The sequence below is a fragment of the Mixophyes fleayi genome, chromosome 4, assembly GCF_038048845.1.
Source record: "Mixophyes fleayi isolate aMixFle1 chromosome 4, aMixFle1.hap1, whole genome shotgun sequence".
Lineage (NCBI taxonomy): Eukaryota > Metazoa > Chordata > Amphibia > Anura > Limnodynastidae > Mixophyes > Mixophyes fleayi.
In genome coordinates this window covers 163,443,675-163,461,931 of record NC_134405.1, presented here as the reverse complement: position 1 = coordinate 163,461,931, position 18,257 = coordinate 163,443,675, and the positions used below count along the sequence as shown (strand labels likewise).

Sequence of the window (18,257 nt, the reverse complement as noted above, 5' to 3'; positions counted from 1 at the left end):
GTTCCGATTACCAGCTTCCGCATCTGGCTTTGAGATTTGGTTCAGAATATTTTTTTCCCTGTTTTCCTCCTCTAAAAACTAGGTGCGTCTTATGGTCAGGTGCGTCTTATGGAGCGAAAAATACGGTATTTACTGAGAAAATTGTTATGTTCAATACTTATTTTGCCCGCTGTACTTCTTTTAGTTTAGTAATATTCATGTTTCTAGAATGCAAAATGTACATACATAGAGCGCTTCCTTTCTGCACACTTGATTAGGCTTCAATCGAACATATGCAGATTACACGTTTCCATATGCCTGATGGTTAAATAAGGAACCTACAACACATAAAACTAATCATGGTGCAGCATATTTGTATGATATGGCAATAAAAGAGGGACAATATCTCCAAATGTGTCTGTGTCTTTATAGGAAAATGCACCCTCAATCACCAGTGTCTTCACGCTTTATCACCACCCTATTGGATGTATGCTTACAACATGTAAGTAGATCTCACGCCTCACAACATATTGTCACGAAAATCCCTCTTGGTTCCACGCCAAATCCCCACAGCTGAGTGCATATTCGAAAGAGGAAAAGAAGCAATCTAGTGCATTAACTTTTTAATAAAAACAAATCACATTTGCAAAGGTGAACCCGTACCTGGAGCACTAGATATAACAGCTTTGAACAAGGTAGGTGCAACTTGAAATTCTGCTCACCCCCGTCTGCTCAGCGCTCTCCACAGTCCGTCACAACAGCATAAAACATTTAAAACCAACGTGTTTCAACTTAATTGTAAGTCTTTATCAAGGTGTACCGCAGACTCCACCCAGGTCTCTTTATATAGTCCTCCCTTTACGGAATCACTTTCGTCATTGACTTCAGAACGAGGCTTGGATTCTCTTATTCCCGGAAGTTGGACTTGCTTCACAGAGAGGCTTGAATTCACTGAGACCCGTCATTTGGCTAAGTTACTCCGATACGATCGTGACATGAAATTTCCTTAACTAATACACAATACAGGTCCTATCCCTATTAGTTGAACAACAAATTAATATTATTCCTATAATATGAAATTATCGATTTTTGTAAGATAAAACAATTTATAACATGCCATACAAAGAACGTCATATATGCGATACAGTGCACCTGTGAGAAAGTTTATATAGGAAGAAAGACACGTTCTTTAAAAGTGAGATTGGAGTGACATTTGGAGATACTGTCCCTCTTTTATTGCCATATCATACAAATATGCTGCACCATGATTAGTTTTATGTGTTGTAGGTTCCTAATTTAACCATCAGGCATATAGAAACAAGTGTAATCTGCGTATGTTCGATTGAAGCCTAGTCAAGTGTGCATAAAAGAAGTGCTCTATGTATGTTCATTTTACATTCTTGATCTATATTGTGAGTGTTGGTGGAACTTATAGTGCATACAGGGCTGCATACTAAGTGAAGCGCTGAATCTGCAATAATTCTTGTGTTTGAAATATTCATGTTTCTATATACAATAATGTCCAAGTCTTCCTCCATACTGCAAACATGAGCAATTCCAGGCACACAGTTAGCTCCTGGGAGAAGAATGAAAGATAAGCAAATCGTTATTTAATATTTGAAAGATATCAATGTGGGTCTATGTGGGATGACAGGTTCATCGTAACATTCACCTCATGGTATATTGATGGGAAAATAATATGATTATGGTTGGAATGCTTGGATGGAGAAGAAAACCAGAAAAAGATAACACAATAAAACCTTTATCTAAATATAAGGCTATATTTATTAATAAAGATAGAATAGTAAAATTCTGTTTTGTCCCTCAGACTGTACAAAATGTACTCTTATTTGGAGCAATTGCTAGAGTAACATTATTGGCACCATGTAAAAATGTTTATCTTCCATTCACCTTTTACAGACTATTATAGAAATGGAACAATCCCATAAAACTAACCATGTATTAAAACACATTTTATGCTTTTATTGTAAAGTGCAGTGTCATCTACCGTCTCACAGTTTCCTTATATATGGATCAGCTGAATCAGTGAGGCTAACCATTGTTGGGATACACAGGGTGCACACAAAAAAAAAAGAAAAGAAAATACGGTAACAAAAAAAATAAGAAAAGACAAGAAAGTGAATCAAACAAGATAAACTTGGGAGACCTACAACGATCAGCCGGAATATTAAAATCACTGACAAGTGAAGTGAATAACATTTATTATCTCGTTACAATGGCACCTGTCAAGGTGTTGGAAGCAGAAAAAATGGGCAAGCAACCGTTAACAAGGGCCAGATTACGATGGCTAGATGACTGGGTCAGAGCATCTCCATAACGGCAGGTCTTGTGGGATGTTCCCGTTATGCAGTGATTTGTACCTACCAAACGCGGTCCAAGGAAGGACAACCGGTAACAGGGTCATGGGCACTTAAGGCACATCTATGCGCTTGGGGAGGGAAGGCTAGCCTGTCTGGTCCAATCCCACATATGAACTCCTGTAGCACATATTACTGAAAACGTTCATGCTAACTATGATAGAAAAGTGTCAGAACACACAGTGCCTCACATCTAGCTGTGTATGGGGCTGCAAAGAGTGCTCATTCTGACCTCTGCCCAGCGCCAAAAGTGCCTACAAAGGGCACGGGAGTGCCAGAAATGGACCTTGGAGCAATGGAAGAAGGAAGTGGTCTGGTCAGATGAATCATGTTTTCATTTACATCATGTGGACTGCGAACTGTGTGTGTCGTTTACCTGGAGAAGAGATGGCACCAGGATGCACTATGGAAAGGAGGCAAGTCGGCGGAGGCAGTGTGATGCTCTGGGCAATGTTCTGCTAGGAAACATCGGGTCCTAGCATTCATGTGGCTATTAGACAAATACCACCTATCTAAACATTGTTGCAGACCAAGTGCTCCCCCATGGTAATGGTATTCACTGATGGCAGTGGCTTCTTTTAGCAGGAAAATGCTTCCTGCCACACTGCAAAAATTGTTCAGGAATGGTTTGAGGAACATGACAAAGAGTTCAAGGTGTTGTCTTGGCCTCCAAATTCCCTAGATCTCAATCTGATTGAGCATCTGTAGGATGTACTGGAAACACAAGTCTGAGCCATGGAGGCCCCAGCTCTCAATTTACAGGATTTAAATGATCCGCTGCCAACGTTTTAGTGCCATATACCACAGGGCACTTTCAGAGGTCTTTTAGGGTCCATGCCTTGACGGGTCAGAGCTGTTTTGGCGGGACCTATACAATATTAGACAGGTGGTTTTAATATTGTTGCTGATCAGTGTATACTGTTGACATAGAATGCTAACCATGCATTAGTCAGCCTGTTCTAAACACCAGGGAATTATTATCAACAAATAATTCAAATAAAGCACATTATATTAGAGACCTCTATAAACACTACAAAAGGCACAATAATCATATTTTCTTACTCTTTTGCCTGTAAAGTGCAAAAAAGCCAAACTATTGATAGATACCCAAAAAAACTAATTTACATGGTTTGGGTGTGTTGATGGCTTTTCTTATTGTATTTTAATACTTTTATCCCTGGATTACAATTCATTAAATTGTAGGCTTTCCTATTATAATCCTGAAGCGAAGTCCCTTCATTCCAACATTAAAAGAAAGATCTGCATGGAATAGTTGTACAAGGCACAGTGCATCAGACAAGGTCTTCTTGAAGCTGCATCATTATTAGAAAATGAATTTCCTGCGATTTCAGGCAATGGTTTTATAAACATACACTTCAGTCAATCAGCAGAAATATAAAAACAATGACACTGCCTCATACCCAGTAGTAGGGAATTGTCCATCATTAATACACAAATATATGCTGTGACAGCACACAGCAATATCTTAGCTGTATGCTTTTCATACTCAACCGTTATACAAAGTTAAAGGTATAATTATAGTCTACTTCCTATTGAATACACAGTGAGAGGAAAATTACACAATCCATTTAAAAATGTGTAAGTCTAGTGGAAAAACAAATATCAAATTGCTTCATCTGCTCAGAAATTCCATAGAGCCCAGTGTTGCATAGAAAACTCAGGTAGTGTGTAGTTTTAGTGACTGCAGCCAGTCCTGGAGCTTCAGGTACACTGTGCCTCTCCTGGATTCCGCCTCGATCCAGCTTTGCGCTTCATTCACCAAATTCATAGTTGCTGAAAATAGCACACAAGAACAAAGTTTCATTAAACTAAAGCTTACTTTGCTCATTTCAATTTTTTCTTGATTGTGAATCAGAGGACACAAACAGCGAGATCAAAATCAAATGATAGAACAATCCTGCACATAAATTACTCGTACATAAGCTGTTTGCGGTGTAGAACTCTATTTGTCTGTTTTAAAATGCTAAATATCTAAAGTTTGTCTGTTTTAGTATAATGCACGGTTTTCATCTTTACAAGTGTTAGCTAAGAACAGCACCTTGTCTACATATCACTCGATATCCCGAGCAATTGCCTACAAGGATCATATCTTAAATAAACTACTCATTTATCAAGCATACCATTTGTTATAGAAATGCTTATGTATGTCATCTGTCTCGCCCTTTCCTGCTTGCAAATAGGAAGTAGGAGACAAGTTCAACAGCATTAGAATAGCGTATAAACAAAAATCATCACCATCATCAACATTTATTTATATAGTGCCAGCAAATTCCGTAGCGTTTTACAATTGGGAACAAACATTACTAAGATAATACTGGGTAATACATACAGACAGCGAGGTAAGAGAACCCTGCTCGCAAGCTTACAATCTATGGGACAATGGGAGTTTGAAACACAAGGGCATGTGCTACATCATATTGCACACTGGACCAGCTAGGATGCAAAGATAAAAGTATTGAGTGGCCTGTGCGTGTGCCAATGTTGGTCAGAGGGTTGTTGTCTTGCGTTAGCAGTGTAGAGGAGTGTAATAGGGTAATCTAGGGAATTAAGATGGTGGTTGAGGAATATCATAACCTTGTCTGAAGAGGTGGGTTTTCAGTGAACGCTTGAAGGTTTGAAGACTAGAGGAAAGTCTTACTGTGCGAGGGAGGGAATTCCACAAAGTGGGTGCAGCCCGAAAAAAGTCCTGTAACCGAGAGTGGGAGGATGTGATGAGAGTGGAAGAGAGACGCAGATCTTGTGCAGAACGGAAGTGTCGAGTCGGGAGATATTTTGAGACAAGTGAGGAAATGTATGTCGATGCAATTTTTTTGATGGCCTTGTATGTTAGTAGAAGATTTTTATGATATCGGCCACTGTGCTTTGTACAGAGGATAAAAGGTAGAGGTACTTCTAACTGCATGATGTTGTCAAGATGCTAGTGATGTTGTATGTAAACACGTAAATATATTATTCTATCATAGCTTGAATCAGCCAGGCTCTACTCCATTTATCACCACTGAGTATGTCCCATGACTAAAGAGTTGCATAAGATACCCTGGGGGAGAGGAAGTTCACACAAATTTTTATAGTAGTTTGGTCTACAACACTGGATGGCAAAATATTACAAGTCAGACCAGCAAGTTCCAGTTGGGAAATCTGTGGAAGTGATAAAAACTTGCTGCAGATTCAAACTTACCTTTCAAAATTGTCTGATCCTCTCTGCAGGTGTTTTCGATCTCCTGTAACTGAACTTCAGGGCTGACATTCACTCTAGCTCCAGACAGCTGTAAGTAGGCCTGAAGGTTTGTAGGTATTTTTAATGTAATACTTCCTACAAATGACAATGAGTATGACAAAGTGTGTTAACAGCTAGTTTAAAGGGCAACTAAACCAAAAAATGGAAATTGTCACATATGAAGCAGGAAAGCAAATGTAAAAGCACCAATTGGTCGTATCCTGACCTTTTACTTAATGGGTATTTTGTTATACATATTAATATACATTTCTTTTTTTTTATTATTGATTTTCAACAGGTTTGATAATAATAAAAGGAAAGAGGGAGAAATGAAAGAGAGCAAGATAGTTAAGGTAGGAGTCACTTCACTATATGTGAATTAGTGTTGTGGAGGGTCAGTTTAATCTTGTAGCAGAGGTATAGTATTCTCTTCAGGGATTCTAGATGCAAGAGAATTTATTTGGGGCATTACGAATAATGCTAGAAATATATTTTATTTGATAGAACTAGAAAGGGTTCAGAAAAGGGCAACACAATTGATAGAGGGTATGGAGTCATTAAGTTATGAGGAAAGGTTAGCCAGTTTAGGCATGTTTACTTTAGAAAAGAGGTGTCTAAGAGGGGATAAGATTTTTTATGTACAAATACATTATGGGTCAATATAGAGAACTTTCATGGGAACTTTGTACCACTAGGACTGTACACAGGACACGCGGTCACCCCCTAAGGTTAGAGGAATGGAAGTTTCACAACCAGCAAAGGAAGGGGTTCTTTACAGTAAGGGCAGTCAAGATATGGAATGATGGCAGATTCAATTGATATGTTTAAGAAAGGGTTAGACAAATTTTTAGTGGAAAAGGGTATCCAGGAGTAAGACCGTTAAATTAAAGTGAAGGACAGTAGTGGATCTAGGGAGCATTACGACTGCAATATTGTGTCAGGAGGAATTTTTCCCAATTAAAATAGATTGGCGGTTGCTTTATCTGGATCAATTTCAAATATAAGACAGGGATCATAGGAGATCCAAAATAGGTTGAACTTGAAGAATGGCGTCTTTTTTCAACTTCATCAACTATGTTACTCTGACTTGCCAAATTCTATTAATCATAGAAAGATGTGCATGTGAGGTGGTCGGTTATGTTTTAGCATTAAGCGGTAAAAAGGAAATGTGAGGCCTGGAAGAGGATATTTGTGAGCAAAAAGACACTAGGTGTGGGGGGGGGGGATTGGTGAAACAGGTGAGTGTGTTTAACGGATATGTAAAAGTGGCTAAGCTTCAGATGTTGATAAAAATAAAATAAAGAGGTAGGAATATGGACTCTTGACTGAATGTCCTCAAATCACGGAAAGAATCGTACAGAGGCTAGGTCGACAAGGAATATAATATTGCATCAAATCCAATCAGAAAAGGAGGTGGGGTTCAGTGCTGGGGAGAACTGGGAATTGTTCCACAAAGAGTCATTCGCCTTGAGTTGGATGCTAGGTCACAGGTGCTGATTGTATGGTTCCAGATTGCTATAGAGAATGCTAAGGTAGGAGGTAGACTGGATTAATTAGGTCTATGTTGGGATTTAAGCCAAAGTAAAGTTGATGAGGAGTGTAAGCTAGTAGCGCTAGCGTCTATATCTACCCAAACTCTCGTGTTAAGTAGTGAGTGTAGCAGAACACATTGGGTTTGGTGTGTAGCTCTATATTATTTAATAAAGTTAGGAACTCCAAGTTACCGCTCTTGGATGGACTTATGGAGAATATTCATGTGGATTCTATGCGTTCTCTCTGACCAGCTGTTCATCTTTAAAGATGTCTATCTATCCAAGACATTAGCAATTTGCTCCATCCAGTGAGATCTGACTTTATTGTCCCTAATAAGGGGGTGGGGGGTTGTTGTTACATAAAGTTGCTTATATGTTCTTGTTAGAGAGAAGCTCCTCCTATCTAATGGCTTTTATGGAAACGGTCCACAAATGTGCTCCGTAAATATAATTTATGCGTTCTAGGAGCATTAAGGACCTACCTCTGTGGGGACCATAAAGCAGCTGTGTTGTGTAACCGATGGGGAGTCCAGACACCATTCTACTAGAGAGGTCAGACCTAGTGTGCGATGTTCACTTTAAAACGCAAAAGGTATAGAAAAACACGCAAGGATTTGCTCACCTTTGTCAGATTTTAGAGTTACCTTGCCAGCTTGACTGACATAAACATCTATTGTTCCTTGATTTGTAGCAGCCATTAAACACCCATCTGTGGAGTCTAAAAAAAACAACAAATAAACAAAACAAAAAGAAAAGTTGGAAAAACAAAAAAAATATTATCCCATTCAGGTATTGGCAGAATTTCTGACTAGGGAGACATGAAGTCCTGAACCTTTTCATTATATTTTAAGTCTGTAGAAAAAAAATCTCAATAATGCAAACAAGGTGATATAGATACTACTGTGCACAAATGCTAATTTAGTAAAATGAACTTAAACTGCATAGACTCATGATTAAAAATATTATATTTATTTTAAGAGGAAGTTATTAACATGTCCAAGAACCTAATTACACAGAAGTCACAATAAATACATACATATTATAATACTAATATTGTCTTCCCATCAATAGATAGTGCACATGCACAATAAAAGATAAGATTTGGTTTTAATGCTTAAAACTACCCCAAGTTTTTATCAAGAAATGAAAGCCAAAGATCAGTTCCACATAGTATGACATGGTAAATAAGCCTGCTCTCCACACCTCTAAACAAATTCTGGAAACAAAAGCTGGTATATTGGGCATATGGCTGGGTATCATAGCCTGTGTGGCCCCACAACATCCACTATGCCAGTCAATATTCAGTCAAAATAAATTGGATTATTATGGGGCATGATGCCAAATCCAATCGCAATATGATTGTTATCGGCCTTTATGCAGTGACAATGGCCATGCACAAACAGGCCCAATTTACATGGGAAGTGATCTGGTGATCTTGAATTATTAAAGAAGTGATGAGGGAAATGTATTACTACAGAGGTGAAGGGGGGGTGAAATGCGTTGCTACAAAGGTTAGGGGGTGGAATATGTTACTATAGAGTCGGGGGCGACGTAAGAAATTTGTGATTATAAAAATGACAGGGAAAAACGTGACTACAAAGGCGACTGTGGGAAATGCCTGACGGCAGAGGAGACCGGGTTGAATATTTACTATAGAGGTGAGGGGGGGGGGGGATGCATTACTACAGAGGTGTTACAACAAAAAGGACAGCCTATCTATATGACATGACCACACCCATTAAATGGGATGGCCATGACCCCTCTGTTAGCGCACCATTACACTTTTTAAAATGTTCCTGGATTCCTGTATTAAATGTTATATATTTTCCATGTTTAAGCAAGTTAAGATTTATTTTGACCCTTTCAAATGAGTGGAGTGAAAGGGAAAAATGTGTTACAGGGGGAGAGATAAAAAGGTGTTAATACAGAGGTGGGGGTGTGTGTCACTACACAGCTGTGAGTGTGTGTGTGGGGGTCAGGAGGTGAAGCATGGGAATGTGTTCCTACAGGATTGGGGGATGTGTGTGTGTGTTTGGGGGGATGTGATACTACAGAGTTGGGAGGATGTATTCCTACAGAGGTGTGGGGGGATGGGAATAGGTTACTTAAAAGGCGGGGGGATGTATTCCTACAGAGGTGTGTGTGTGGGGGGGGACGGTAATGTGATGGATAGGATTGAGTTACTACAGAGGTGTGTGTGTGGGGTACTACAGACGTGGGGTGATATATTTCTACAGCGATGGTGGGATGTGATAGTAGATAGGCGTGTGTGTGTGTGTGTGTGTAGGATGGGTATGTGTTACTACAGAGTTTGGGCTTGTGCTACTACAGAGGTATGTGAGGGGTAGGGAGGATGTGAATGTGGTACTAGAGAGGTGGGGGGATGTATTCCTAAGGAGTTGGGGTTTGTGTTACTACTGAGGGGTGTATAGTGGGGGTGTGTGATAATGTGGCACTAAAGAGGTGTGTGAGGGGGAAGGGAGGGTGTGAATGTGGTACTAGAGAGGTGGGGGATGTATTCCTACAGATGTGTGGGGGGATGGGAATGTGGTACTACAGAGGTGGGGGGATGTAGTCCTAAATAGTTGTGTGGGGGGGGGGGGGTTGGGAATGTGGTACTACAGAGTTGTGTGTGTGTGTGTGGGAATGTGGTACTACATTGGTGGGGGGGGGGGATGTAGTTCTACAGAAGTGGGGAAGGGGGTTGGGAATGTGGTACTACAGAGGTGTGTGTGTGTGGGAGGGGGAGGGAGGATGGGAATGTGGTAATAAAGAGGTGGGGGGTGTAGTTGTACAGAAATGGGGAGGGTTGGGAATGTGGTACTACACAGGTGAGGTGTACAGCTTGCTAACGATAGGACATGACCAGACCCACTAAATGGCATGCCCCCTCTGGTGGTGCATCCCTGTACAAACTTTTGTCCCCATGATGACTTTAACAAGGTATGGCATAACTGCACAAAGATTTTTATTTTCCTGTAGCAAGTTTTACATGTTTAAGCACATATGCATGTTTAAATTGTACCCAATTGTATGCAGAAGCAATATATGTGCACCAAATTAAAGCATGAAAGCTGTGGATATTCTGTAGTCTTTTGGCTGTGTTATTTGCTGCTTATATGAATGGACGTACAGGGACACCAAATGGTACTTTCTATGCACACTAACTGAAACACAGCTGGTTGTGTTAAGACAGAATTGCACCCAGATTAACTGGAACTGTCTTGCATTGTAATAATTAAGGACATTAGTGAACATAATTGGTAGACAATAAAGGAGCATTGATGCTACTGCCATGTTATAGGGTAGTCACAATAACTTTCAAATTATGTAATATATACATGATTAAAAGGGACATATGTTTAACAGAAGACAAACATATATATAATAGAATGATCAGGTAGAATGCATACCTACTGTAATATTACCATGTTCCGTATTGAGTTTTGTATCACCTATAAGAAGAAACAAAATAAAATACCCTTAAAAAATGTCACCGAATATGCATAAAACTTTAAAAGATACATTGTTTGTATTAAACAATAAAAGGAACATTTATTTTGAGGTGATTTCAATAATTTCTAAGATGACCTTTATATTATGGGGCCATTATAAATCAGCTGCCCTGTTACCTTGCCTCATTACTGGGCCATATAGATTATCCTCTAGACATTATTTAGCTGCTCTTTACAATAGTTCTGAAGAACATCAGTTAAGAAAATAGATAAGATTGATTCAATCTATCCATACAAACACTAATAAATAATACATATATATATCTATGCCACACAATACTGAATGAAGTTAGTAGTGCAGTCATTATTAAGCAATTAGTCAGTATTTAGAAACAGCCATTGCATTTCCAAATAGATATGAACTTGCCAAGTCTTTGCTGGAATATGCCCTTTTATTTTTGGAGTAAGACACGACACAATCATTTACCATACACAGTTACACCGGCAGATGCCTTGATCATGAACAGGCTATCTCCATAACATAAGCATAAGTGTCTCTCTACCCAAATATGATACATGCCTCAGCAATGAAATCTAAAGTGAACTGTTACAAATATAGCCAAAGCATTTGCATGCTGCCAAAATATATTTCTGAGGAACAGAAATTAGTCACCCTTTCTGATTTGTGCCTTCTCTCTGAAATTATTATAACACAAAGGAAATACAATGGTCTGATGAGCATTGTACACAGCAACAGTTGCACAGTAAGTGAAGAATAAAGAAATAAAAATCTATGGAATAAACTGCCCATCTGAAGGGAGTGGGTTTACAATAGGAAATAAGAGTTCTTGTATGATATTCCCATTTGTTTTACCTTTGCAAATGCAGTGCCCTATTCATGGAGGAACACTTTCAAGATTACTATCATACTATAGTGGGCCCAGAGAGTACTCATAGACAGATATGGGGATTCAATGAGTAAAGCTAGGTGGTGCCAAAACGCACCTAAAATATAGAATTACAGTTAATACTCCAAAATTGCAGTGAAAGTGTAAACACAGGAGAGTGTAGTAGCAAAAGACAAAGGAATGTAAGAGCCTTCAACATCTTGTAAGGTAAGCCAATACTCCATTATAACAGTGGCAATATTCCACTATAAGAAGACTCGAACTTCAGACATTGGCTTCAAGTATATTAGAGACAATATATCAGCAGAAACACACCAACACTAGATGCAGTATTAGAAGTACAATGTACATCCAGAGCTACCGCAGCAATGTACCAGAACAAAGATGTTCTCAGCCTAGATACCGGAATGTAAGTCACCTAAGAACGACCTCAGGTAAAGGTGAAAAGGTTCGCACATTAAAGTATCCTAGACAACACTGAGATCCCAAGGTGCCAATAAGAATCTGTTGCAAGGCCAAATTTTTTTCACTGCTTCAAAAAAAAAAAAAAAAAAAAAGGACAACAAGATCAGATACTAGTCTGGTGTCCAGAAACACAATAAGAGCAGACAGCTGAATGTTCAGAGATGAAAGAACAAGAACTTTATTAAGTCCATCATGCAGAAATACAAGAATGTATGGAATATTAGCAGAGGCTGGATCCAGTTTAGGCTTACGCCACAGAATCAATTTCTTTAATTTCATAGTAGATCGTAGAAGAGTTATTTGTCCTTGCCTTCAATATCACATCAATCTCCTTGTGAGAGACTTCCTTACATCTTCATAATGATCAGTCAACCTCCATGCCATCAAAGAGACACCCTACAGGTTCAGATGAAATATTGGATCCTGGTACAGATGATCTGATGATCTTTTGGTAAAGGCTAAGGTTATATTAGGACCATCCCCCAACTACCAAGAACCATGGACGTCATGGCAAAAACGGGGGGGATTTCTATGTCTTCTGCTTTTTCTTTCTTGAACTTTGTTAGAGTATCAGCTAAAAGCTCCATGGAATTGAAAGGGACTCTATCCCTTCTGCTCCTGGACCTTTATGGTGAGATAAAAACCAGAGTTACATTGGCATTCTGGGTTGTCACCAACAGATCTATTTGAGGAGTACCAAACTTTCGGGCCAGTGATTAAAAGACCTCTTGGTGTAGAGTCCACTCTCCCGAATGAGTCTCCCATTGGCTGAGATTTTTTTTTTCGTTTTGTTTGTTTGCCATGTGAAGCACAGAGAGACATCAGATTGTCTTCTGCCCAAGACATAACTGACGATCCTGCTGACATCATGTTCCTGCACCTGGTACCGATTAGCGGTCTCGGAAGGTGACTACAGTCCAGTTAGAAAATATTCTGACATGTTTGTGTCATAGAAGACAATGGAAATGCTGAACTGCATTCCACACTACTCTCATTTCTTTGTGGAATGGATCAGTGATACATTTTAGTACTAAAATTTTTTTTTTTTTATTGTATCTATTATATCTGACAAGACGTAGTCATACAGTATTTGTTTTACATAGTCAGCCAGCAGTGTGATGGGAGAACGTGTGGTGGTTTTATATTGATTTGATTTTTAATAAAACGTATTTATTGCTTTTTTTTCACATTATAAACCCAATTTAGCACTGCCATTTTCTTCTTTTTGAGTTTATTATTATACAGAGGAAGCAGCCTCTTTGGCAGCTGCTTGTTAATTGTAAACTGGTGAGCACCTCTAGGAGTTTTTTGTGTTATACTAAGAGTTATATACAATAGCACTTTGGTCTGGGATGATCCAACAGCGTGCAATCTGGTAGGTTTACCGGTACTATATACATCATGAAATGATATGGACTTGAAATGTGACAATATGCAAGTTTAGTGCTTTCTCTCAGTGTTTGTGCAGTCTGTAATGAACTTGAAAGATAATGTAAAATGTGTTTACATATTGTTATTTCATGTGTCTGTAATGTGTAGGTTATAGTTTCACTTTAATCTTTTGTATCCCTTTACCTACTGTATGTGCATCATTAAAAAAGCATACTTGGATAAATCTTTGCCAAGTTGGCGCAGAGGCTGCAAAAATGTTCTTACTAATGACTTGTTGATCTGTTATTTAGACACAACATGGATGCAATTGTGGGGGGAAAGAGTATGTGGGGCGAGTATCATATGGAAATTTTCAAGTATATTGATCTTTACACAAAGTCAACACATGCCATAGCCTGCCGGTTGTGCTGACCACACAAACCTTCTCTGGTCATTTCTAAAACAATCTGCTATGACTGCAACAGATGCTGAATACTAACAGCTGGATAACTATATAAAACTAAGGCTGTCCAGAAGGTTTTCTCTCCACTCTCCTCCCCAAGGAGGTGCTCGATCAAAAAATTCCATTACTTTTGGTCTGTTGAGAAACAAAAGCAATGAAGAAAATTTCTATTTTCACTACTGTGAAATTAGCAATAACGGTTTGTGGGTGGAAGGAAATGGCTTTCAAATTAGAAAAATGCAAAAAAGGGAAAAACAGATTAGCCACAAAGTAAATGTAATTTCTACATGTATGAAAAGGTGACATTAAGATATAGAATTATTATAATAGAAAACTGAAAATAGTCCATTTGGAATCTTTACCTAACTTTCTGTACAGAACTTGTTATCTGCCCATTAAATAAACAGACCAAAACAGGAGAGGGCAAATGACATGAGCGAATATGTGGATGGCTGTTTATGGTGAAACTGTGTTATTTCAGTCTAACACATTAAATATAAGCATACCATATAATAATGCTCCTCCAAAATTGATTTCTAATCAAACATATTTAATAAACTAATTAAAACATTCATAAAACACATAAAAGGAAAACAGACACAATACAAAACATTGCATCAATTTAAGTCCAGGAGATTCACTCGATTTCTTCAAAGCTCCTCCCTCCCCTCTAGTGCACATAAGGGGAAATTTGCTAACATATATTTCAACATCCACAGTCAATCAATCTTATCATCATAGACTGAATGATCAATGAGGAGTGTTAGTTTAACATATAGAGTAGTGCTCTGAGGAAATACATATGCTCGCACTGTTTATCACATGATGGGTATGAGAAGTCTCTGTCGCCGGTTCGTTATACGGCCGACTGCAGGCAGTAAATTAATCTCACCTCCAGCTTTAAACTCATGGCTTCCTCGTGGTTACTCTTTATTCAGCCCTCTTGTTCATTAATCAAACACACCTAGACCAGGGTCTTTCAGTTTAAAAGATCTTTGTGTCAATACGTATGAAACCATAGCTGTGGAGAAACGCGTAAAACGGGCTGGATATATGTGAGCACAAGACTTCACTTTGCTAAACTGGCATACATTTTGACACAAAGATCTGATCTGCAGAGAATGTAAACAAGTCGGCAAGCATCAGTCTAATAACGTCTCCTTTTCAAGATGTCGAAGCTTCTAAGTGGGATGCAATTCCTAGAGTAGATGCTACTATGGTTATTCTATCAGAAAAGACCACCATATCATTGGATTATACAGGACCCTTAAGGGATCCCCCATGCTAGAGGAAGGGTTGAGAATCGTTTCAAGAAATTATTTATTTCTTCAAAAATCAACAATTAGCAGAAGTTGTTAGGTTGTTACAGGCAGGAGATATAAGGCATGTGTGAACTAAACAGTAGATTTATTGTAGTTCAATATGCACAGATAATGGGCACATTCAATGCAGATATCACAAAAGCAGGGTAGGAACATAGCAGGTATGAAAATAGGCAAGGCAATAGGATCTAATCTGGCACAATGATGACAATGCTGTAGGTTACTGACAGCACAGTAAACTATGGAAAGTCACTGACACAGATGGTAAATGGTGCAGTATGACAGAAAACACACAGATTATTCCATACACAAGCCAAGTAATCAGAGCCAGAAATCATCTATATCTAAAGCCAATAGCCAGAGCCAGAAGTCACAGATATCCAAAGCTCGGGTCAAAGCCAAAACCTACAGGAAGGTAAGCAGTTTACAGAACAGAGAAGCTAGCTAGTGGTTGGATCATAAATGACCAAAAGCCAGCTGCCAGCCACAAAACAGCTTCAGTTTCTGGAAGTGTATATAGACACATCAAGGAACAAGGTGACAGTATCCAGAGAAAGGCTGGTCAAGATACATCATCTGTCATACATATTGCAAGTCAGAAGACAATCATCTATAAAGGGATGCTCTCAAATTTCCTTCCACACTAGGAATTATATCATGGGCAAAGAGGCACATGAGCGATCTTGGAATTATTGACAAAGTGGAATCACAGTGAATAAGATTTAAGAAAGATTAAAATCACCAAGGGGGTAAGAAAATTACTTGATAGGACCCCAGAGTGACTCTCACAGAACCAGAGTGGGAAGTAATGACTACAAATTCCAGCTCCACAGGTTGAAGTGTGCACATTCACACTCAAATGGTTTAAGGTTTGTTGCTACAAGACTAAACAAGTCTATATAAAAAGTGTTGATAACGGTCTTGAAGGCAAAGTTACACTTCCAACATCTTCTGTGGCACAAACATTTGAAAATATTTTCCGACAACTGGACAGTGGTGGTGTGACAGGTTGGAATGCCTATGCCACCCTGTCTGTTGTTGCTGGGAACCAGCTGGGCTTACTTTGCCAGTTTCCTTTCGTTATCCCAAATGTGCTCTCTCACCGCAGTAGGAGGGGCTTACATATGCTGCCACCACTGGACTACTTTATACCGTTACTGGTGTACCTGGGCTGGTACTCCTGACCTCATCCTATAGATCAGGGTTGCTGTGGATGGATCCCCCCCAGGGGCGGATCTAGAAAATTGCTATACCCCGGGCGATTTAGGGGGGGGGGGGTGATTTAGGCCCTGCCCCCTTTTTTACACCAAAGGCTGCCGGCGGCTGCACAGTATGTGCAGGTCCGCTCGGCAGTGACAGTGTGCTGCCTGGCTGCTATGATTGTGTTTAAAACACAATCATAGCAGCCGGGCAGCACACTGTCACTGCCAAACGGACCTGCACATACTGTGCAGCAAGTCCCTGCTAGGGGGGGGGGGGGGGGAGCGATTGCCCCGATCGCCCCCATCCCCCCTGGATCCGCCACTGATCCCCTCTGGCCTATCACACTGGCCAGAGCTGCTGGGTAGCGGGTAGAGCAATGCAAAGCTAACAATATTTACACTTGCCTGTGATATTCTAAAACGTGCTGTGATTTACTGCATCTTGCTTTTAGACGCAGGAAATCTAGTAGCACGTCTAATTAAACCTTCCTGTGCTGGACCCTCACACATCAAAAGGTCTAATTAACATGAGATTAACATGAATCCTTTCTTCAGACAGCTGCAGAATACACTTCCCCAAAGAAAGTCACAAAACCCCAAACAAGTCATTGACCCACATCACAATAAACAAAAGACTTCCTCCACAAAGGCTTATTGTATCAGATATATACCTCAAAAATCATGCATTTCCTCTAGTAAGGTTAAAACAATAGAGTTTCTTCCCTGGTCTCAGAAATAAAAATTTCCTTTACATCTTGGGCTCGAAAAGCTCATGCCTCAACAAGTGACATCTGTAAAGCAGCAGTATGGTCATCACTGCATACTTTCTCAAAACATTATCTGCTTGATGTGATCTCATCGAAGAATGGTCAATTTGGAAGAAATATTTTTCAAACACTAGATCAATAAAGATCTTTTTATTTTGCATTCATACTGCTGTCAGCTTTCCTTTTTTCACCCACCCACTATCATAGCTCGTGAGAACTGCCAGGGAGTCAAAGTAGAAAGTAAGCAAATTAGTTATAGTTACAGTTAATTTCCTTTCCTCAAATGACTCAACTACAGCCCTAATATATGCTGAATATGGACAGATTAAAAGAGAAGGCTTGGTGTTCAAACTTGCTAATTATTGTGAAATCAGAATTACTGGGACTAAAATGTACCAGGATGCAGTAATTTTGTGAGATGATCTACATGCCTGAGTATATGCAAATTGGCATCATAAACACTGAGGCAGCAGACTTTGTGAAAAATTATACTTGTATCATTCTCAAAACTTTTGCCCATGACTGTAGGTTAACTTAGAAGCAATGCGTAATGCCGGTACAATGTTCTCACCACTCCTGTAGAGACTGTATGGCTGTTTTATAACTTTCCTCAACAGAATGAAATTATGTGCCCACAAAGAGTATTCCCAAGAAGAGCTCCACAAGTTTGGATATGTGTAATACCAATATAGGAGAGTCTGTAAGTACTTAACGCTTTTATGCACTGCAGCAGGTGGTTTCTTCAGAAGGATAGTAATCATTAAGTCTGGTCCTGGTATTTAAATCCAAATATCCAATGAAATGTAATAATTAATTATCCACTAGATTGTCCTGGTACATATACATCTTAAAAAGGAAGCCACAGCTAAATAAAAATATACAAAATAACAGTAATTTAAATTAAAGCAATGGTCTCTGCTACAAAGTGTAAATAAACAATCTGAGCGATCTAACAATCTTAACACTATAATGACTATAAGTGCTCACAGATATTCTCAATATCAACACAAAATAACCCTAGGCTATATTAGAAGTATGTGAATTCTATTAACCACAGTTGCTATGTACAATCTTATGCTCATCCTCAAGTAGTTACTTTCCACTAGTGAAACTGATAAATCCCATTCAGCCTGTTCCATGAATTCTCTATATGACGGGGCTTCAATAGTATATAATT

General features: G+C 39.2%; 2 protein-coding genes across 3 annotated transcripts in view; one reads left to right on the top strand and one right to left on the bottom strand.

Annotated features, from left to right (window-relative positions):
- Positions 1–18,257, top strand: part of LOC142152281 (N-acyl-phosphatidylethanolamine-hydrolyzing phospholipase D-like) — a 386,092-nt gene that overhangs the window by 285,635 nt on the left and 82,200 nt on the right. The window lies entirely within an intron of this gene.
- The window catches only part of FAM185A (family with sequence similarity 185 member A), a 44,527-nt gene continuing 28,454 nt past the window's right edge, over positions 2,185–18,257 (bottom strand). For both annotated transcript variants that reach the window (XM_075208733.1, XM_075208730.1), the window contains 4 exons: positions 10,541–10,582; positions 7,750–7,845; positions 5,557–5,691; positions 2,185–4,151 (listed from right to left, as the gene is read on the bottom strand). In XM_075208733.1, the coding sequence (XP_075064834.1) occupies positions 4,036–4,151; positions 5,557–5,691; positions 7,750–7,845; positions 10,541–10,582 (389 nt within the window). In that variant the 3' untranslated portion in view covers positions 2,185–4,035. The remainder of the gene's footprint in view (positions 4,152–5,556; positions 5,692–7,749; positions 7,846–10,540; positions 10,583–18,257) is intronic.